Source organism: Falco naumanni, chromosome 13, assembly GCF_017639655.2.
Source record: "Falco naumanni isolate bFalNau1 chromosome 13, bFalNau1.pat, whole genome shotgun sequence".
NCBI lineage: Eukaryota > Metazoa > Chordata > Aves > Falconiformes > Falconidae > Falco > Falco naumanni.
Window position 1 is genome coordinate 15,597,399 of NC_054066.1, and position 20,970 is coordinate 15,618,368.

A 20,970-nucleotide genomic window follows, 5' to 3' on the forward strand; every position below is an offset into this window, starting at 1 on the left:
CTGTTGTTGTAATGACAGAGTTTAATTTCCAACTTGAACATTAATTTTGGGAAAAAAAAACAAACACCACTAGTATTTGCCTGATACTTAGAGTTGGCTGTGTTGTAGTTTCTTACATACTTGAAGTAGAAAATGTAACCTAGCCTAGGAAATGCAAATTACCTGGGTAATTCTGATACAGGATGTTGGCTACTACTACAATTTCAGTTGTTTGCTTTGAGTTTTATTTAACAAATCTGACTTGTCTGGAAGCCTCAGAGTTTGGCATTGTACCATACGGGAAATGAAGAAAGTAACTATTCTTTTGCTTTTTAGTGTGGGTCTCATAGAGTGACAAGAGGTTGTTCTTTGTCCTATTACCTTGAATCTTGTGAAATAATAATAAAGTTTCTGTTAATACGTACAGTTCATCTGTTTCATAGTTATCCACAACTGCAGCAAAACAGGATGGTACAAGGGGTTGGGGGCTCCTAAAATGGGTCTGGGGTTCTCTTATGATCAAACACAGAAAAATCCTTTTAAATTGTTTGTTTTTATATCAGACATAATCATACTGATTTGTGACGATCCAGTTGCTTATTTAAACCTTAGTTAACTAACTATTCTTTAAATTGCATATGTCACCTATAAAGTGAAATGGAATCAATCTAATCAATGTACAGATGATGGTCAGTGGTCAACACTGAGCCTGCCTTTTGAACACTAAGGACAAAGTTCATTTTGATGTTTAAAAAGTCATGTGAATTATGTACTACTTGATTATTTATGCTAACATCAAGTAGTCGGGGGGGTGGGGGTACGGGGGAAGCTGGCAGTCATTACTATAGTCAAATTCCTTGTGTGTGCATTGAACTGCAGAGCCTTTGCCTTCTGGAACTCGGATGCTCAGAGTACGAGCAGTTCCTGTGATAAAGATGCGTTTAAAGTAACAGGGAAAAGTTTCAGCATCTCTTAGATAAAGAGGTCAAAACTGAATTCAGCTTTAGGAGCTCTTTCTACTTGGGTGACTCTTGTCACCTGGAAAAGTAGCTTCACAACTATGGTCTTTTTGTAGCTATATTGGCTTTAAACTGTATTTCTAAACATTTCCTTTCCTTTTAATTTTTTTTGTCTCACAAATTAAGGTTTTGTTCTGTACAAACAAATTAATTATTTTTGCTGCAGTAGGTTTTCCAAAATACTGACTATTTAAGTACAGAAGTACAATCTGGTTTTGATTATAGCTTCAGTAAGTTTATTTCTTTTTCTGGAATTTTAAACTGACATAGAGGTGTTAAATTAAAAAAACATGCATGTTTTGGCTAAATGGGGCTTTTAAACTAAAATTTGTAGTTCTGGATGACAACCTTTAGAGATTAAAGGACAAAGAATAGAGGAACTAGGTGAATGTGAAAAATCAGTTATTTTTTTTCTAGGTAATGTGAAATTCTTCAAGTTATAGGGCAACACCATTTGTCAGTGACTACAGCTGGCTTAAAAGCACAAATATATATAGCTTAAATATAAATATGTATGAGAAGTTATTTATTGAAGTTATTTTGATCTTGCTTGTTTCAGAGGCTGGGGCTATATCCCAGTTTTGGGATGCTTTAGACAATGTCAGCCCAAGGGGAAGAATAAACTTTCTGCTGTCCGTTCCTTTCCCTGACAGGAGGCAGCAGTGGTGCTGAGTGTAACTTCTTTATGAAGTTGGTGGTCTGGGTTAGCTCATACTGTCAGGAAGTGTATTTGAAACATGTTGAATTCAGTCTCTTGAAAATGGGTACCAATTTTCTTTCCTTGAATGATGTATTATATTACTTCTAGCTAACACATGATGTCTTGTATATTCCCTTTTAATCAGAGAAAGTTGTGTCAATCACTGAAATTCTAGTTCTGCAAGCTTTTTCTGATTGCATCACTTCAATATTGTGGCAATCTTGTTTTAGAAAAGTAGTGCTTTGTGAAATTTGATATTGTTATGTTCTTCCAGTGTTTTAATCTTTGATACGATTATTTGGAAGTAGTTTGAAGCTTACTTCTGTGGGGAAAATTTGCAAGTAGAATAATAGAAGTTGTTTTTTTCTAGATCAATGTTCTTCAGTCTAAAAGAAGAGCAGAAATCTTAAAATCGGTAAGATAGACTTTTTTCAGTATAGAAAACATTTAATTACATCTGAAATTAAAAATATGACTTTAAAGCAGCATATTAAAAATTTAGTCCTAAAAGCCATCAAAACATTATCAGTACATCTGGCACTTTGGTGACAGTTTGGCCTTTTACTATAGCTGGGCATAGATGCTTAACTGTTTGGCAATCCATTTGGTTCAGATTTGAACGCTCATTTTTAAGGTTTTCACTGCTGTTGACACTTCGGTATGTTAATGGTTAAAGTCAAACTTTGCCAAGAATTCTGCTGTTTAGGTCTGTTATATTCATTTATAAACAATAAGTACTACTTATAATCTATTCTAAGATGGATTCAGCTCTTTCCACAAAAATAATGTTTTTTTAAAATGTAAATAGCATATTGTAATAGCAGATATACGATACGCTTTATTATGGTATCTGCTAAATTAATATACAGCTATATCTGCATGCTAGTTTTCTTCTGATTGTATTCTCTGTTCTGCTTCACGTTATCTCTGTAAAAAGTTTCCTGTAGACTGCCAAATTAAATGGTGCTTTTCTTTCCAATGTCTGAATTTGCACTCCTTTAATTTCCTTAATTCTTTTAAATAGCAAAAACTTTAGTTGGATCACAGCTTTATAGCTGATTGCCATACTGCTCTGCATCTTTCCAACTTTTCTAAGACTGGACGGTCTTCTTGGCTATGTGTTCATAAAGGTTATAGTTTTGGATCATTAATAAATGTATTCTGTAGCTGCTCTAATTTATGTGTCCTGGTTAAACAGGAGATAAGTTTCAGGTGATGTGTATTAGAATTTTCTGCCCTTAAGCAGATTTGTTTTGTTAATGGGGTTAATCTTATTAACTAATGTCTGAGATTCTTGACTTGGTTCTTTGCTGCCTTTACCTTGCATGTTTATTTATGACATTGGAAGCTGTATGAGATATTGATGTAAAATTGGCAGCATATGAGAGCAGAGATGAACCCTGGAATTGTATTTTAAGTTTGTTCACGTCAATTATTTAAGTAAAATATCAGATACCACGTAAATATTTCATCCTTTTAAAAATGTATTTTTTCCCCCTCCAGATGTTATCGTTTATGTATGCCCATCTGGCTTTTTTCCATCAAGGCTATGATCTTTTTAGTGAACTTGAGCCCTACATGAAAGATCTTGGTGCACAGGTAACAAATTACTTCAAAATGTCATCACTATATGCTGGAATGAATGAAAACCTCATATATGCGTACACATTGGGTACTTCATAGGTTTATTCAACAAAAAGGGAACTGCAGTGTGATAAAAACAAAACATAAAAATACACTGCAAGTGGTTTGAATGATAATAGTTACAAACTGTAAGTTGTCTGTTCACTAAAATTAATACTACCTTTAGGATTTATGTACTTAAATATAGCCATATAGTGGCATTTGAGGTACTCTGTGGTATTCAGGACATTGGATTATTTTGTTTTTAAAATTTTTGTATATGACCTGTGCTATAAATATATTTTAATAATAAAAAGGAGATTAGGTTTTCTCCTTCTACTTGTATACTATATTTATGTATAAATTATGCAGTCTGCCAAAAATAGCATGAATGTTGGTAATTTAGATTAGTAAAATCAGACTTCTGTTTTAAGTAGTGCAAAACTGAATTCATACAGTGAATCAATCCTTCTTGCCTAGTTTTGTTGTTTAAGAACACACAATTACAAATTCTGCATTTTCAGTGACGGACTCATGAAAAGGTTAGGTGGACCACAGCCAGCTGCACACAGCAGACATTGAAAATGGTTATACAAAATATATAAGAACATACAATATTCAACTGAAGATCGGTCTGTGGTGCAGGGAGAAGACTCAGCAGTGTTTTGACTTGTTTTCAGTGCAAGTTGGATGGGCCTGGAAATACTTGTCCAACACTTCTTTTTTTTTTTTTCTTCTCTATCTAAGGATTTGCAACAACTGCACTGGCGCAGAACCCTCTATTACCACTTCCCAGTCTGGTCCACAAAACAAAACCAACCCAAATTCAAAGTGTCTGTCCAGACTGAAGACCCTAAAATTGTACAACTTGCTGAATTATTCTTTTGTGGCAGACTTTGGTGTATAAGTAATGGATGTTTTTTGTGACAGAAGCAGACTAATAAATAGCTTAAACTTGAACTTTTAGTGGCTTTGCAGTTTGTATTGGTTGAAGCCTCTGTCTTTTTAACAGGTCAGAGGGAAGGTATGTTGTGACATAAAACAGGGATTTGCTAGAGTTTTCTGAAAATACTGTCAGATTCTTTCTGTCGGTGAATTTTGCTGGATAATTTTTTTGTGTATGATCTTAATTACATTTAACAGCACCTGAATTATTAAAATTGAAGTGATCTTAAATAGTATCATTATAATTTTAAATTATTTTGGTTTGCATTTTCAAAATAACTGGTTTACATGACAGTATAGAAATGAGCAATTTTGCTTTCTGGATATTGTAGGTCAGGGTAGGATTACTTGTAAATCACATCATTGTAGGGGAATCTTCAATGGCACACAAGTGCAATATAAGCTTTTGTGTGGAAATTAGGGTATTTGGCACGTTTCATGTGAAATGTATTAGTTTAAAAAGAAAACCTACTTGAATTTTCATTCAGGCATGACTATTCAAAAAGCTAAACACTTTAGTCTGACATAGCTCTCTACAGAGTACCACTTATAGTACTATATGTTTATGAAAATACATTTACCAGTAAGTGCAGTATTTTGAAAAACATTAATTATTTGAAGACTATTCAGTAGTGGTAGAATGACTGGGATTTTGGTAGTTTAGTTGTGTGATTGACCACAGCTCTTGGTAGTCGTATGCTGTCTTTTTTATTTAAGGCAGTTGAAGTGTTGCTCACCTGAATGAAAACAAGAAATTCTGGTCTGAGCTTGGAAACTGGAATAGTGCAGTGCTGTCTTGACAGTAAAAAAGTAAATGATGAAGTGAGCTGCTGTTCAGAACTTTGTCACATGCTGTGGTAAATGTATTCTCAAACAATTGTAGTTATGATAAATTAGAGGTAATTGCCCTAATCTGAATGCAACTACCTTCTGTTTCATCTAGCAGGGTAGGAGGAATAATTTCTGGGGGCCATGTGCAGATTCCTGAATCTGAGATTTTGGCAAGAAACTTGACTCCTATAGAGTCTTGCACAGCCCTTGGGCCAGTTCTGATCTTTATCGTAAAAGCATAGGTTTCACAGGGTTCTTGGTGCAAAACAGTCTTTGAGCATAATGGCAGCCCAGTCTCTGTTTTAGCGGCTCTTCTATCATTTTTAAAGTCATATAGCTACATAAATATGACATCTGGATGCTTCAGTCTTCCATGTCTTTATGTTCACAAATACCTGTAAAGTGTGAAAGTTCACAAATACCTCTAAAGTGTGAAAGTGCTGGTATAGCTATTCAATCCAGAGAGGAAATCAGGGAGAGAAGAGTTAAGAGAGTATGGAATTGAGTTCAAATGTCCTGTCTGATGGCTCCTTCATCATTGGAGACTGTCTAGCACAAGGATGTAAGAGCCAGTTATTGTCCCTTTTTTCTTCCATTTGTATCATTTCAAGTAGGGAAAATACGGTGCTGGAGAAAATGACCAGAGTTGGCAGGGGTCCTCACTTGTGGTTGTGAGAGTGGGTGGAGGCAATCCTGTTTGTGTGTGAATTAAAGGTTGTTAGTCATACTGTGCCCTCTGCCAAGTGACTGACTTCAGCTGGAAATCTGGTGTTGTATACTGTTCCTGGTCTCCTCATTCTAGGTCAGGAGTAAAATGAGATCTGTCCCACAGATGTAAAGCTACAGGCTGTACCATTGTGTTCAGTATTGCATCTGCATTCTTATCCAGTAAGATGCACTGACTGGGGTTAATGGCATTCTTGTATTATAGGCTGTTTAAGGGAGGAATTAATCAGATTCCATAGCATGTCATATAAGTACCAAGCTAACTGGTCTTTCAGGCAGCATCTGCTCCTCTGCTTCACAGTATTTCTTATTTGAACAATAAAGTCTATTAAAACAAACATATGCGCATACCACCATGCCCCCCCCCCCCAAAAAAAAAAAAAACAAACCCAAAAAACCAAACCCACAGTTCCCCCCCAAAACACTAGACTTGCTCTCTTACGGGATATCTTAAACTTCCTGCCATGGTTGTGTTTTTTGGTTTTTTTTTTCCTTCTGGCTTTAAAAGGAAAATGATTATGTGTTAGTGCTATGGGACATGTGAATAGCTAGATAGATATGGGACATGCTTGCAGCAAGTTTTTGGTAGCGGTTTTTTTATTGTCACAGGCTTTGTAAGGATGCTAACTTTAAGTTTCTCTGTTTTGACAGTCTCTCTTCTTTGCAAAATCATATTGTTGTTATTTGTGAAACTAGTAACAGATTGAATGGTTCTGCATAAGATTTCAAGGCATCTTGCTCAAATACTCCTGGTGACCTCATCAAAACTATCAATACAAAAGCCTGGTTGAGGCAGTTCCCCTGCTTTGTGGAGGGGAAAAAATCACTAGCATTTGCTCCTTCTAGTTTTTGCTGCTAATGCCAGTGCTGCTGCATAGGCCAGTCAGCCAGCAAAGAGCAGCTAAAGCATGAGTCATTCTCTTCAGAGACTGAGCACCAATGCGGTATAGAGTCGCATATGCTTGGCACCATGCTGTTCTTTGAAACATTTCTTCTAAGGCTTACAAGAAATGTACACCTTTCGTAGAGGTTAATTTAGGATGGTAGTGCAGTGCTTTAAACGAGGCTTCAGTGGTTATTGAAGGTAAACACTTTGTGACCAGAGTAATTATGCTATGCAACTAAAACAAAAGTCATGCAGTGTCTAGACATAATGTGTTCTATTTTGTCAGCATTATGAAATCTACTGAGCCAAATTTCTCTTGATTTCTAAAGATCCAATTTTCTGTTTCTCTTTACAGCTGGATCAGTTGGCTGTAGATGCTGCAAAGGAGAAGAGAGATATGGAGCAAAAGCACTCCACTATTCAACAAAAGGTACTTGAGAGAATGTAAAAGGCAGATTGCACACACATATTTGTATCTCTAGCATCTCTCCCCAGCAGTGTGTCTCTGCATTGAACTGTGAGAGATTGTATCCTTAGTGCAGAGTAATAGACTACACATATTATGTGTAGGGTTGGGCTGCAGATATTAATTTTGTATTACAGAGCAGAACATTATGTTTAGTTTTGACTGAAACACGAATAGAACAATATAATTTCTCTGAATGCTGGGACTCTAACATTTCATTAGAGCTCTTAATTCTTATTACATCTTTGATTCAATATAGTTGTAGAAGTTGTAATTGTTCCCTCCTCTGCGTGTGTAGAATTGGTGTATATGCTGCACAGTCCTACAGTCGTATATATAATTTTCTGGACTGTGCCAAGTAAGAGTGCAGCACTTTGAGGTAGTAGGTAGCTGCTATTGCATATAAAGAGTGAAAGTAAACTTTTGTAAAAGGATGTCTAATGTATGGTGTTCAACTCTACACAAATACGACAGTGATAACACTAAATTGCTGTTCTGGGCTGACTTGTATGTGTAGTAATTATTTTTGCTTGTTGAGAAAAATGTAGATAATTCATGTTGTGGGGGGAATGACTTAAGTTTGGATGTTTCAGAAGCTCTAGATCAGTATTGGTTTTGCAGGTATAATGCTAGAAGTTAAAAATATTTCCACTGAACTCTCCGGTAGTGAGCTAATACTGCAGGTACTTTTGAAAGGGATTAGATACCAGTTTAAAGGTAATGCAACACTTCTTACTCTCATTCAAATACATTCTGTATCTGTTCAGGTGGCATAAATTAAAAATAAATAAAAACCCCAAACCAAAACAGCCTAGTGTAAGTGAAATCTGATGAGTAAATTCAGGAATGAAAATATGCTAAGATTATAATTTAGGTAGCCTTAGTAGGAGTCAATATTAATACTGATGGGAAAAGGTAACATTTTTGGTTGCTGAAAATGCTTTTGTCACTTTATCCTGTTGTTCCTACAGGAGTTGGTGGGAAGCGTTAGGATTGCTGTAACTGTGACATTGAGCAGATGCAATGATGAGTTTTAGGGTAGTGCTGATGTGCTGTGTTTGGAGGCAGACAGGAGATAACTACTGGCAAGGAAGGGGAAGAAGGAGGGGAGATTAGAAAGAGATGGAACTGGAATTAACGTTGATACTCAAATTCTAATTTGTTTGGGCTCTAGGCCTACTTTCAGGAGTGGGCAGTAGTTGAGGGTTTTACTGTTAGAGAACAGCAGTGCTTGGTGGAGAATGTAAGTTATGGGCGATTATCTTTTGGTTTGCCATAGAAATAATAACTTATTACTGTGATTTGGTCATTGCTGTTGCCAATGGTCTTTATAGATTTTGTTTTTTCTTCAAATGCTGCTAAAGGCTGCTTTACAGGTAAACTGTTCCTAATAATATCAATGGTTATTGAAACTTAAGCTTCATGAAACTTAATAACCTGTATCAGTGTGTAATTTAAATATTCTTGGTTTCTAGTACAGGTGGCAATCATAATGAGGTTATATATATATTGTTCCTTATTTAAATTGAATGATAACTTTATGCTGTCTCTAAAGTATAATCAGGGTAGTCAGATTGGATTGTATGTTCTCTAAAGTTCTGTGTTTCAAGTTGTGTATGTTGTCTCCTGTCCTTATCAGTCAATCACTGATGTATTTTTGTGATAATGCCTGGATTAATGCGTCTAGGCTTTGGAGGGCATGCTTTGCTGGAGATTCTTCTTAACAGCTTGTCAAATTTTCTTGGTTTCATATTCAAATAGTGTTGTCTGTTTTTTGTCTCCTCCTACTTGCTTTTCCCAACCTTCCCACCAAGATTGCTTCCAGCTCATCAGGATTTCAGAATCTTGAACTGCCTTAGACCTTGGATCTTGTTCTTTATATCATTATTTGTCATCTAGTCAATCTGACCGGCATGGCAACCTTTTTCTTTATTCACTTCTCATGGCTTGTCATGTTGCTTTTCGCTGGGCTTCCTCTTAGGCATGTATTCTAAAATCTTCCAGTGCCAAATCCTTCCATGTTGTATAACTACGAGACTTCTGCTTCTTGTATTTAATATTACATGAGATATATATACATTTAATATACTGAAGTTTTAATCTAATGCTTCAGAACGATGCCTTTTCTCCATTGTGTGGATAAAGAACAGTTCCTTTTCTGAAATGTATAGGTAAGTGCACATGTGCACACACCTACGCACCCACTACCTGTGTTTGCATATATGTGCATATGCATGCAGAATAATTGCTTTAATTCATCTCACTTTTCTTTGTAAACATCATCCTATTTAATTAGGCTGTTGTGAGAGACTAACACAAAAGTCATGGAAGGGCTTGGTCACCACTGTAGTTTGATTTCTATTTTAAGAGAACTGATGTCTGATGTTTTTTAATTTGTGTGTTTAATATACTCAGCAAATTTGTAGGAAACAAGTCTTTATTTTTTCTGTATATGGAAAAAAACCCTCTTACTATTCTGGAGCAACACATACTGTGGATTAATCTAGAAATGTCATGATTCTGGGAACTTTTTGCAATATATTTTTATAGGGGAAGATTCATATCAAGAGTGGCATCAGTGTGAATATCACTTAAGACATAACTCTTGCTTTCTGAGCAGTTTGCAGCCCATTGCTGTAGTAACATAATGAATTAAGAAATAATTTTAAAATCTATTGGACCTGTAAATAGCATTATGGATTTTTGGTTTTGTGACAAAGCTAATATTTTGTTCTAAAATGAGGGAAATAATACAGGAAAAATGTTTGCATTGAACTTCAAATACTTTGTTGTATTCAAACCATTTTTCCTTAAAAAAAAAGCAACAAAAAACACAAAAACCCGAAAAACCCTGCATCTGAAGAACTGCTCAGGAAACAGCTGGAGTGAGAATGATTTGAAAATTTTTAACATCATGAGTAAACAAAGTGATAGGAAACCAGATGCTACCAGAATCATTCGTGTCTCTAAAAACAAAGATCTGATAGTATCTCAAGTGACTTGTATGCGCAATGGCTATGTTGCCGCCTTTCACTTTGTCCTGGAATATAAACTTTGTTACTTGTTGTGGCTGTTGTTCTTTCTAAGCCTTTTCTCAAGGGACTTCCAACTTAAGCATGACAAACATTTATTTTGCCAATGGGAAGGGAATGGAAGCAACTTTCTAAACAAGGGGGGTTGCACTGTTAGTGTCTTCTGCTTGGTATATGCTGGATTAATTTTTCAGATTAGAGTTTTCTTTGGTACTTGTGTTCCCCCACTTACTGCTTTTTTAAAAACTTCAAAAAATTCTGCTTTTCTAAAGTACAAAGCATACCAAATACATATTCGGTGTTAAAATGGTGATATTCACACTCCATGCAATCTACTGATGAAATGGCTTGAATAGCTTTCGTAACCTGCTAGCAGTCTTCATATTGAAAGTAAATGCTGCTGAAAAGTATGGGGGTTTATGTTTTGGTAAAAAGAACATTATATGTAGAGAAACAGAAACCATGCAAGCTATGAAATAAATCCAGTATGTGTGATAAATCTGTAATTTCACGTGAAAACGCATTCATTGAAACTTTGTCAAGTAAAATAGGTGTTCTGTGACCTGGCAGATTAGTTTTAATTGTGGAAATGAAAGTTTTTCAATTGCTGGCTGGTTTGCTATCTCTTATGGACATTTAAAGAAAAAGAGGGGGATGGGGGTGAAAAAGGCATGTAAGCATGCTATACACTTCACTTAAATAAACCACTTCTACATACTTATTTTCCAGTAGCTGACCAGCCTTGAAAAATAAGTATCAGAATAGAAGCCATAGATCTTCTTCCCTTCGAACTGAATGGAATGTGCGATACAGCACTTCAGTGTAACTGTCATAATACTGGCTTCATTTTCTTAGTTCTGATTAGGTACTTTAGTCATAACTGACGCCTAATTAGCAGTTAACTTATGTTTAAAAGTCAGTCTTTATTAGCTGCCTGTTTGCTTAAGGAATACAAAATTCTGAATCACATAAAACAGCTGGGTTTATTAACATGTGATTCTCTTATGCAGAACACTGGAAAGATATGGATGTATTTCTCTCCACCCCCTGATTATTTTTTGTGATTCACTAAACTTTTCCATGCACCAAGATAAAAATAAACTATAATGTGACTGCTTTTCTCCTATCCTTTAATTATAAAATAGCAGAGACTATAAAATCAGACACAACTTACCTAGTTCTTTTTTCTGCTTTTATCCTTTTAATTGAAATGAATTGTGAAGTTTCTTGCTTGTTTGTTCAATTTCTTTCCTGACCACAACTTCTATCAATGAAGTTTTATGGATAAAGCACTTAAAAGCTTTACTCCTTCCCTCCTCCCCGCAGCTGGTAGTCTGCTCTGTATAGTTAGGAAAATATTGAACACTTGTCTGTATACTCTTGCGTCTTAATCTGCTCTATAAAGGTGGAAGTCAATCAGGGAAGCCATTAAAAATGATACTAGGGGCACTTCATGAGGAAGGTTCAGTATTTTAGACAATTTGAACTGAGTGTGTAGCATGATAAATGATTGCAAGGAGTTTTGCTGTCATGCTTGTATATGTCTTGGAAGCGTGCATCTAGATTCAGTGGAAAAAACAGTTGCATTTTCTGCAGCAGTTCTCCAAACCTGAAGGAAAATGTGATTACATACATAGTAGTTTGGACAGAAAAGACCAAGGGAATGTATGTTATCTTTCACTACACAAGGAGTTGCAGGCATCACTAGGAAGATGCAAATCTTTAGCAGGTTTCATTATGTTTGGGAGCTGGTAAGTTAGAGTAATTTATCAGTTTTTTGGGGAGGGAGGGGGTGTGATATCAGCATGCCTAAATCTGTGCTTTAGGGGTTTTCTCTCATTTTTTTAAAAAAAAAATAAAAAAAAATTGGAGAGGATGAGAAAACAGAAGGGACTTTTAACACTCAATGTTTGTGTCATAAGTTGTGAAATACGAAGTTAAAATTGTACTGTGATATTTGGCTGCTTGTGCTTAATGGTCTTCAATGTTCAGCATGTTCTGATCTAGAAAACAGGCAGAAAATGGAGTTATTAAATGCTGAATAATAAATTGCAAGTTTGTGATTTTTGAGAAGCTTTTATTTGCAACCTATATGTTTATTCAGATCAATATATAGTAGTGATAGTTCCATTTTCTTTTGGAATTCCTGCTTTTGCACTCATCTTCTGCCAGTGAATTAACAAAAATCTAGATTTAACATTTCAAATTTAGTTATTCTATTCAGATTGGTAATAGCTGAAAACACTCTTGAGTAATTTTATGGATTTTGGTGCTGTGCTGGCCTGGGAGTGTAGCGGGCCCATTTGATATTTGTAACCACTTCACTGTCTTGTTTAATTAACCTTATGTTGAACCAAACCATCTGCATGTATAAGGGTAAACATTGTGCGTAGCAGAGAAGTTGTGTACAGGCTGGACTACTAGAAAGGGCTAATGGTATTGGTTTTGAAGCTGACTTTTTTTATATAGCCTCTTTTTCCCCTATGTATAGGTAAATTCCTAAGGAGCAAAGTAAAAAACAGAGATTTTCTTTTCACACAAAGCTGATGTTTTCAATTTACAAAAAGTACTTGCTGAAGGTATGGGGGACTGACATTATGAAATGTCCTGCATTTTTAGTATTTGATCAGATTTTTTTGTTCTGAAACTTAATTTTCAGTGGTGTGCATCTTCTGCCCTAGTGAAGGGGAAGAAGTTGCTGGTCTGCTTTAAGGATATATTACACTAACAGTGAAATTAAATAATATGGATATTATTTAGATAACTGGACATAGCTTATCATAAGCGGTATCTTCCCATGTGTGCTTTTTCATGCACCTCTAGTAGCTATAGCCTCCCACTGACTGAATACCTGAGCTCCATACTGCGCTGGGAAGAGTCCATGCTGTTTCAGATGAGATTTAAAAGCAAATTATCACCACATGTATTACTACTTACTCTACCTTTGGAGATGTGAAGCAGTAACCTTTCTAACATTTGTTAAGCTGTTATTAACTGTTATCACTTGTTACTAGATTGATCGAAATGTATCTTCCCTTGTCCTACATCTGGCTTCGTATTCTTGCCAAAGATCATAAAGAAAAAATTACTGCTAAGCTTGTCATCATTGCCAGCGCCCTGACTGCTTTAATTTAGAGATAACTGATAGCGTCATCTTTATTTGGTTACTTATCTTCTAAGTTTTGATCTGGCTCACTTGTCAAGATGGCAAAGCTGAAGAAAATGCTAAAGGATGGCTGGCTCTTTACAGTTGTCTGCAACAAGCTGCAGTTGCTTCTCAGTTTTGACTCCAAACTCCCATTGCCCATTTATTTTCCTCTGTCTTACTCTTCCCTTTCTTTGGAATATATGTGAGACCATTTGAGCAGGCAGTTGAAGCATCAGATGCTCTATTGGTTATGTTTGCTTTCTACTTGGCCACAAAGGTCACCAATACCCGAGCAAGAATTTCGCCTTGTGTGTAGATAAAGTAAACGTCTTAAGCATTCTAATCTCCTAGAAACGATTTAATTTTTATTTTTTTTTTAAGTCATGACTTCACTAATAAGTGTTGTAATTAAAACATTATTCTTAAATGTTTACTCTTTTTTGATGTTAATACTGCCCGTATTTGAAGTTTCATTTGAAACTGCAATGTTTTTTTTATTGTCTTCTTCCTTTGTACTAGGATTATTCCAGTGATGATACTAAACTAGAATACAATGTAGATGCAGCCAATGGTATTGTTATGGAAGGTTATCTATTTAAGCGAGCCAGCAATGCCTTCAAGACATGGAACAGGTAATGATTCAGAACTTCTATTTACTAGCTTATTAAGATACTGCTTGTTAAGCTAAACTCTGGTCTGACTTATAACCTATGCAACTCACAGATTCCACAGTTTTGACAGAACACTTGGATGACTCTTAATTAATGTAGAGATGACAGTCCAAAGCCATTTTTCCTTATTTTCTGTCTAGTTGTTTGCAAGCCTTTTTCGAAGAGTGTATATTAGTGTGGAGAAGTCCTGTGTATGGAAATCCTTTACTTAAGAATTGCTCTGTTTCAACCCTTCTGATTATGTACAGTAAGCCAGGTGAATATATATGCTGGGAAAATAAGTGTTACAAGGACAAAGTAAAATGGAAGTTGTGTAGCCATTGGAAGCAGGGCAACACAGTGAAGGACTGAAGTTTTTTTCCTGAAAGAAATGCATAACTGTTATCCTTTACAATTCCTGTCCTGTGCAATGACTTCTGTTTAGTGGTTTTGATGGTCCTGTTGGGAATTGAAAATATGTTGTTAGTCATGCTTCTTTTAACAATGTATATTTTACTATTGTTTAAATATTTCTCTACCTGAACAGGATTTATCTTGTATTTCCAAGGATGTATGCGTTTTTCAAGGAAATATTATATATGCAGGAGCATTTACAGTATAGTTGGATACGGTTCTTGAATTTTGAAGTTGGTTTGTTGTGATAGAGCGCTCTTTTTACTGTATTATGCTCTGCAATTTTTTCAGCAGTGCTTCTGCTAAGCTCTTTGCTTGTTTCAAAGGCCAGAATGTGCATTGAGATACGTGGTCCCTTCCAACCTTAATTCTTCTATCATTCCTTGAGCATCTTGGAACATTACAAGTCTATGACAAGTTGGGATTACTCCACTTAAATCCAGAGACTGATGAGGGGGCCACTGGCGTCAGTAAGACTATCTGGATTAGCAAGTCATGTGCAACTAGTTCAAGGGATTTTGCTTTTGACTGCTTCTAGTCTGGTCCTGTGGTCTGATTATCCATCTGCAATTGTAATGTACATTCTGGCTTAGTTTCACCCAAGCAGAATTCTGAGTTCTCGGGGACAAATCTGCAAGGCATCAAAGGAGAGTGAAAGGAGAAAACTGGGAAATGTGCTTCAAAAGAATGTTTCTGGTGTGATGTAAAATGTTAGTGTAAGCACTAACTGACAAAAATCTGCAGTAACAGTGCAGGAGATTGTCCTTTATTGGCTTCTCAACAGGCTGAAAGAGTCCTGTTTGCAAGGTAGTTTGCAGGATTGACTGCAGCCTACTGATAAGGCAAAACTGACTCACGTCTGGGTGGTTCTTTTGGATAGCATGAAGCCCTTGCTCTGTGGGGTGGTGACAGGAGGGAGCAAAGCAGGAGTATGGGAAGGTAGCTGAGAAATATTTTTCTTCCACATGGCTTCATACCTAGTGATGCTGGACATGTATCTTACCTTAAGGTGGTTACTTTTATTTAAATCCTACTCTCTAGTTTCTGTATGTTGGAAACTTAAATGGACACAAGATAAATAGAGGGAAGTTGTAATTAAATCAAGATACAAATGACATTCTTTCAGGTTAAGTTATTGTTTATTTTTTTATTATATATGTTCAAACCTGTAAGTTATTTGAGAGCCAAGAGTTAGGTAACAAGTCAAAGCTACCTACTTTTACTATATAATTTATATTTGCCTATAGCTTTTTCTTCTGTTTGTCACAGGAGTATTTAATAAAGCTAAACCTTTAACCTTTTTTAGTCTTAGATTCTTGATAATTTATCTCACTGTGATAGGCTAGTTGGATGCTTCAGAATTAAGCAGAGAATAGTGTTGGATATGCTATCTATAAACAGTTTAGAAACTCAATCATTTGAATTTTGTACTTCACATTGACAAATAATAACTAATTGTTGTGAAACTACTAGTAGTGTTATCATACATAAAATACACATTTAAGACCACTTTAATGAAGACAACTATTACTTTCTGAACTAATTTTTCATGGTTTAATAAAAAGAGACTATTTTCTTATTTTTTGAATGTATTTGTAATTGCTTGCTACGTTAAATTGCTTGCTGATTAAAGTTTACCATATATTAGTAATGAGTGGTTTTCCAGTTGCTAGGTAGAATATAAGAAAGGACTGTCTCATTGCATTAAACTGTTTTGTGTGTAAAAATGTACAATGAAATACCAAGGAGGAAACTTTTAGAGAATTAGCTGTTTTGTATGAGGGAATTCAGAGCTGAAGTCAGAGACCTTAAGACAGAGAAGATACTTTCAGTGTTCTTATCAGATAGGGGTTTGCTGCTTCATTGTATGCCCATCTTTGGGGGAGGTGGGTATAAGATCAACCAGCTGAAACGAAACCAGCAGAATTTGCCTAAAAGAAATACTGGGATTTCCTGATGTTCTGAACCTAGGGCAACGGCAACTGATCTTCCTTGCTAACTGTTACTTGCACTGTCAGTAACAATACGTATTTACAATGGTAATTCCTTTTTTCCCCCTCTGTTGGTATCAATTGATATTTTGATGATCCTTTTTAAGTAGTCCTTTAAGACGGAATTAAAGGCACCAGAAATCATTGCAATTACCACTATTAGTCTACACTTGCCAGCATTAAAAACATAAGAGAAAAGGAAATAGTACACTTGATTTTTGTCTGGGTGTGACACACATCAGCATGATTCTAGCTAACAGATTAGAGAATTGAGATGCTTCTGTGTGTACATCTTGGTCAGTGAATCCATGGACACCTTAGTGGACTATCCTCGGAAGTCTGGTTGCTGGGGGAGAGAAAAAATCAAAACCATATAATGCAACCCTTTGAAGGGGGACAACTCTGTTCTAATGAATTAAAACATATTTTGTTTCCAGTCCAAGCTAATTTCATGCTAGGATGATGTTTCTTCATTGGGCAGCTGACAGCTTGGATTTTGTTGTCTCAAGATGTCAGTTTTTTCAACCTTTTGCATCAATTTTCCTGTTCTTGGTATACTTCTGCATGACACTGACTTGAGAAACAAGTAGTGTTTGAGCAGGTTAGGAAGTAAACCTCAAGCTATTTGTAATTCAGTGTTACTGTGTGAGATTGCTGGACATTTTGCAATCTCTTTTTATTGTGACTAAATGGATAGTGTTTAATTTACATGAGTATTTCAGGTAATATACTTCGGTGGAATCAAAATGATATCTTTATACTGGAAAGCCTTACGGTAGCAGGTATGGAGACCTATTAGTTTGAATGTATGTCTATCTGTAAATTATATCTTATTGTACGTGATTTTTCTTGGGACATCAGGAACTGAAATCAGGTGCATTTATTGTGGAGCAGTAGGTGAAAGCTGTTTTGGTTCCTAGAAATTCAAATGAAAAATAAGTCCATGTCATGAAGAAAGATACCTGTGAATAAATGTGTATAGGGAGAAAAGCATTTATTAAACACTAGTATGTTCTGAATAGTTTTTAGGTTGGATGCGTTAAATGTTTTCCTCTTTAATTCTGCTGTATTTTCAGATCATGCTAATTCTTTGCTTATTTTGCATTTTTCATTCCTTCTGCTCCTTTCCCTTATGTTTTAATCCTACCCCATTTTTTCACATGACAGGAAAAAGCCAGATCACATCAGGTACCAACCAGCTTCTTTTATACCTTCCCAATGTTTCTTTGGCACGCAAAAAGCTCTTAATTAACCCTGCATTTAATTTTGATTACTTGCAATGGATGTACAAGTGGCTTAGTCTAAGAAAATAACAGAAGGATTCTGCCTCGGATGCCAGTGTATGTGCTACTCAACACTTCTAAAAGAATTGAAAAAGAGCTAGTTTCAGCTAAAAAGGAATTAAAGCAAAGTTTCTGCACTCAAACTTCTGAGCGTACAAGATCAGTGTTTTGACTTTTTTCCAGTTGAAGTTGGTGAGATTTTTCTTGCCAACTGCACTGGAAGCAGAGATGTAACTTTTAAATGTTGTGCATTCTTAATCACTCTATTTTATTTGCATGCTAATAGCAACTACTGAAGAACACTGTTGCCTTTTGAGAATCAATAAGCATGATTCCTTTTTTTTATGTAAAATTCAAATTATTTAAATTTTCTATTTCTTTTGGGTATTGCTCTCGGTTCTCAGAAATCCGAAATGTTTTTAAATTAATTTTGTATGGCTTCCTATTTAATGAATACTCTTCTGAATTTGTGTAGGTATAAATGATGGAAAACATTCAGTTCCTAAACCCAAACACCTATACATAAGCAGTGCTGAATGAGGCAGTGCAAACTACTTTAAGAGACCCCAAGTATGTTTTCTCCTTCACCACACTTCTCAGTTTTGACAGATTGATGCTTTTAAAGAAACTTGGATAATGGTCGGTACTTACTGCACATCTGTTGCCTAAAAGTTTAAGAATTACTAATTCTTAGAACAGGATAGATGTAGTATACCCTATAACCACCTTCAGTACTTATACTGTACCTCAGAAGTTCCTGGCTGTTATTGCTGTAGAGCCCCAGCAGTCTGTTTCCTACAGTAATGAGTGAAGTTTATTGATGGTACTCAGTTAAAATGAAATAATTCAAAGGTTTTGGCCTGAATAAAAGTGCTGTGGTGCTGACATGTTGGAGGTGAGCCTGCCACTTCTGTTTTTTTTCAAGCATACAATAAAATGCCTCAACTTGTTTTTTTCTGTTGACATATACTTCAAAAGTGTCATCTACAAGATGTACTATGTTCTAAATTGTTCATCTTGTTCAATAAAATTTTCTTTAAAAAAAACTCAAAACAACAAAACCTCCCAAAATCCCACAATTAACTAAAAACCCCCAAACTACTTTGCTGGACTGGAAAGTTCTTTTAAGCAGATTAAATTTCTTTACTCGAGAAAAAGGGGTTGGAATACTTTGAAAACTTCTAGATTAGGCTTTATAGATGACACAAATTTGTTTTATGATCTGTGTGCTCACTTATATCCAGTTGATCAGATTGGAGCTTATTTGTTTTAGTAACTAGCTAAATATTTAGCTGTAGAACAAATGAAGCATGGCATTACATTAATGAAGTTAATTGCACTACCAAAGGCCATTATCACAGATTTGCTCCATTTACATGTTACCTTGGAGCAAAGCTGCATTTTTTTTCCTTTATCACTTAAACACTGATTTTTGTGTTTTTATGTTTGGCTTTATGTTCAAAAAAAGCACATTAAAAAGCTGGAGTTTATTTTCCTTTTCTGGTCTGCTTTTTTGAGTGACCTATTTAAATATTAGCAATAAATAACCTGCCTTATGCTCCCATTTGAGGCTTCCTTACTGCATATTGGGTTTTTTAAACAGATGGTAAAGGTGACACCTTTTAAATAGCAGTGACCAAGACTACTGCTGTTAATAAATTGAAAAAGTAGTTTTTGCATTATTCTGTTCAGTTATCTTAACCCAAAAAGATGACCGTCATTATATTGGAAATCCAGCATTAAAAGAAGGTCCTGTTGTTGCTTTTTAAATCAAGTATATCTGCACAACATTTGAAAACATTAGTTGTTAAAAGGTAGAATCTCATCTGTCTACTAAGTACTAACTTTTCTAACAAATACTAGATTTTCTGTTTTGAATCTAACTTTTTTTGTATATCTAGTTTTACTTAATCTTTGTGTGCTTCTTTTCATGAATGGCTTGTGGTGGTTGGATTAAGTATATGGAGCCCTCTTGTTACTAATTGTGGTAAACTGTAGCTTGAAGTTCAACAGCCTGTAGACAATAACAAGTTATATTGTGATCCAGTGTTTTGTATACTGTTACTGGTTAAACTAATTGGCAGTGCAGAAAGTGTGATGGGTCATTTAAGTGGGGTATTTGAGACAATTGAGGAATTATGCTGTGATTATTAAAACCCTGAACAAACCAAAGAAGTGTAAATTTCACTGCAGGGCTGAATTATTTTTTGCATTCCCTCCATTTTTGCCAGTTCAAATCCTGTGATGATTGATTAGCTTTCATTTTGTGCATCCCCAGAAGACCTAGAAATGATGATTATATTTGCAGCTTTTTTTTATATCAAGTGGTCTGATACAACACTGTTGTTAAAGATCTGAGGTGCTTATTATTTTTTTTCCAGAACATGAATGGTCTTTCCATTCTCTGTGAATTGTATCCTATCTGAACAGTGTGTTTGACAAGGAAGGATGCAGCTCAGAGGAGTTTGCGTTATGTTATATTTTGAATTTTATAGGATGCCTTCATTAAGTCTTTTATTTGATGTTTTCCTACAAAGCTGAGGCTTCAGTTAGGATTCTGCTTAAAACATTTTCCTTGGTTTTGCTTTGGTTTTGTATGCACTCTTTTTATTCATTATCTAAAATCTTAAGAAATGCTAAGTATAGATAGACGTTAAACCTGTGTGGGACAGCAATATTGTAGTATTATTAGTGCCTGAGTAAGTTAGTTATTAGATTCACGCTCAAAAATATTTTAGGAGTGAGTAGTTTACATAGTTTAAGTATCTTTGTTATTCAAACTACCTGAATTTGTTTATCAAACAATTACCTAAGATTGTAGCTTGCTGCTAAAATAAGGAAGTAAATGTTCTTTGAAATGAAAATGTGTTGTGTGGTAACTAATGTCATAACATGGATGTGTTTGTTTAGGACCTCAGTCATTTGAACCTTGCTTTCTTTTCTGTTTTGTCTCTGCTTTCCCTTTTTTCATTATTCTTGTGAAATACTTGCCAAAACTGACTGCAGCATTACTTTTGTGAATTCTTTTATGCAGTCTCTCTGCAGACTGTATGATAGCACATTTCAGTCAAGTAAGTACTGTAAGATCAGTTACGTATTCTCTGGATGTCTCTTCATTTGAATAGGCGCTGGTTCTCAATACAAAATAACCAACTTGTGTACCAGAAGAAATTTAAGGTAGGTATCAAAAACTGGCCTGGGATAGTCTGGGGTGTGGGTGATAGTTTTCCGGATTGATAAGGGGTTAGGGGAAGGGGAAACATTGCTGACACTGACA

General features: G+C 35.5%; 1 protein-coding gene across 6 annotated transcripts in view; it reads left to right on the forward strand.

The window, feature by feature from the left end:
* Positions 1-20,970, forward strand: part of ACAP2 (ArfGAP with coiled-coil, ankyrin repeat and PH domains 2) — a 66,694-nt gene that overhangs the window by 27,584 nt on the left and 18,140 nt on the right. For 3 of the 6 annotated variants that reach the window (XM_040612890.1, XM_040612892.1, XM_040612893.1), the window contains exons 7-12: positions 2,069-2,113; positions 3,202-3,297; positions 7,065-7,139; positions 13,875-13,987; positions 17,578-17,598; positions 20,819-20,870. In XM_040612890.1, the coding sequence (XP_040468824.1) occupies positions 2,069-2,113; positions 3,202-3,297; positions 7,065-7,139; positions 13,875-13,987; positions 17,578-17,598; positions 20,819-20,870 (402 nt within the window). The remainder of the gene's footprint in view (positions 1-2,068; positions 2,114-3,201; positions 3,298-7,064; positions 7,140-13,874; positions 13,988-17,577; positions 17,599-20,818; positions 20,871-20,970) is intronic. The other 3 variants (XM_040612891.1, XM_040612895.1, XM_040612894.1) reach the window with 1 other exon arrangement.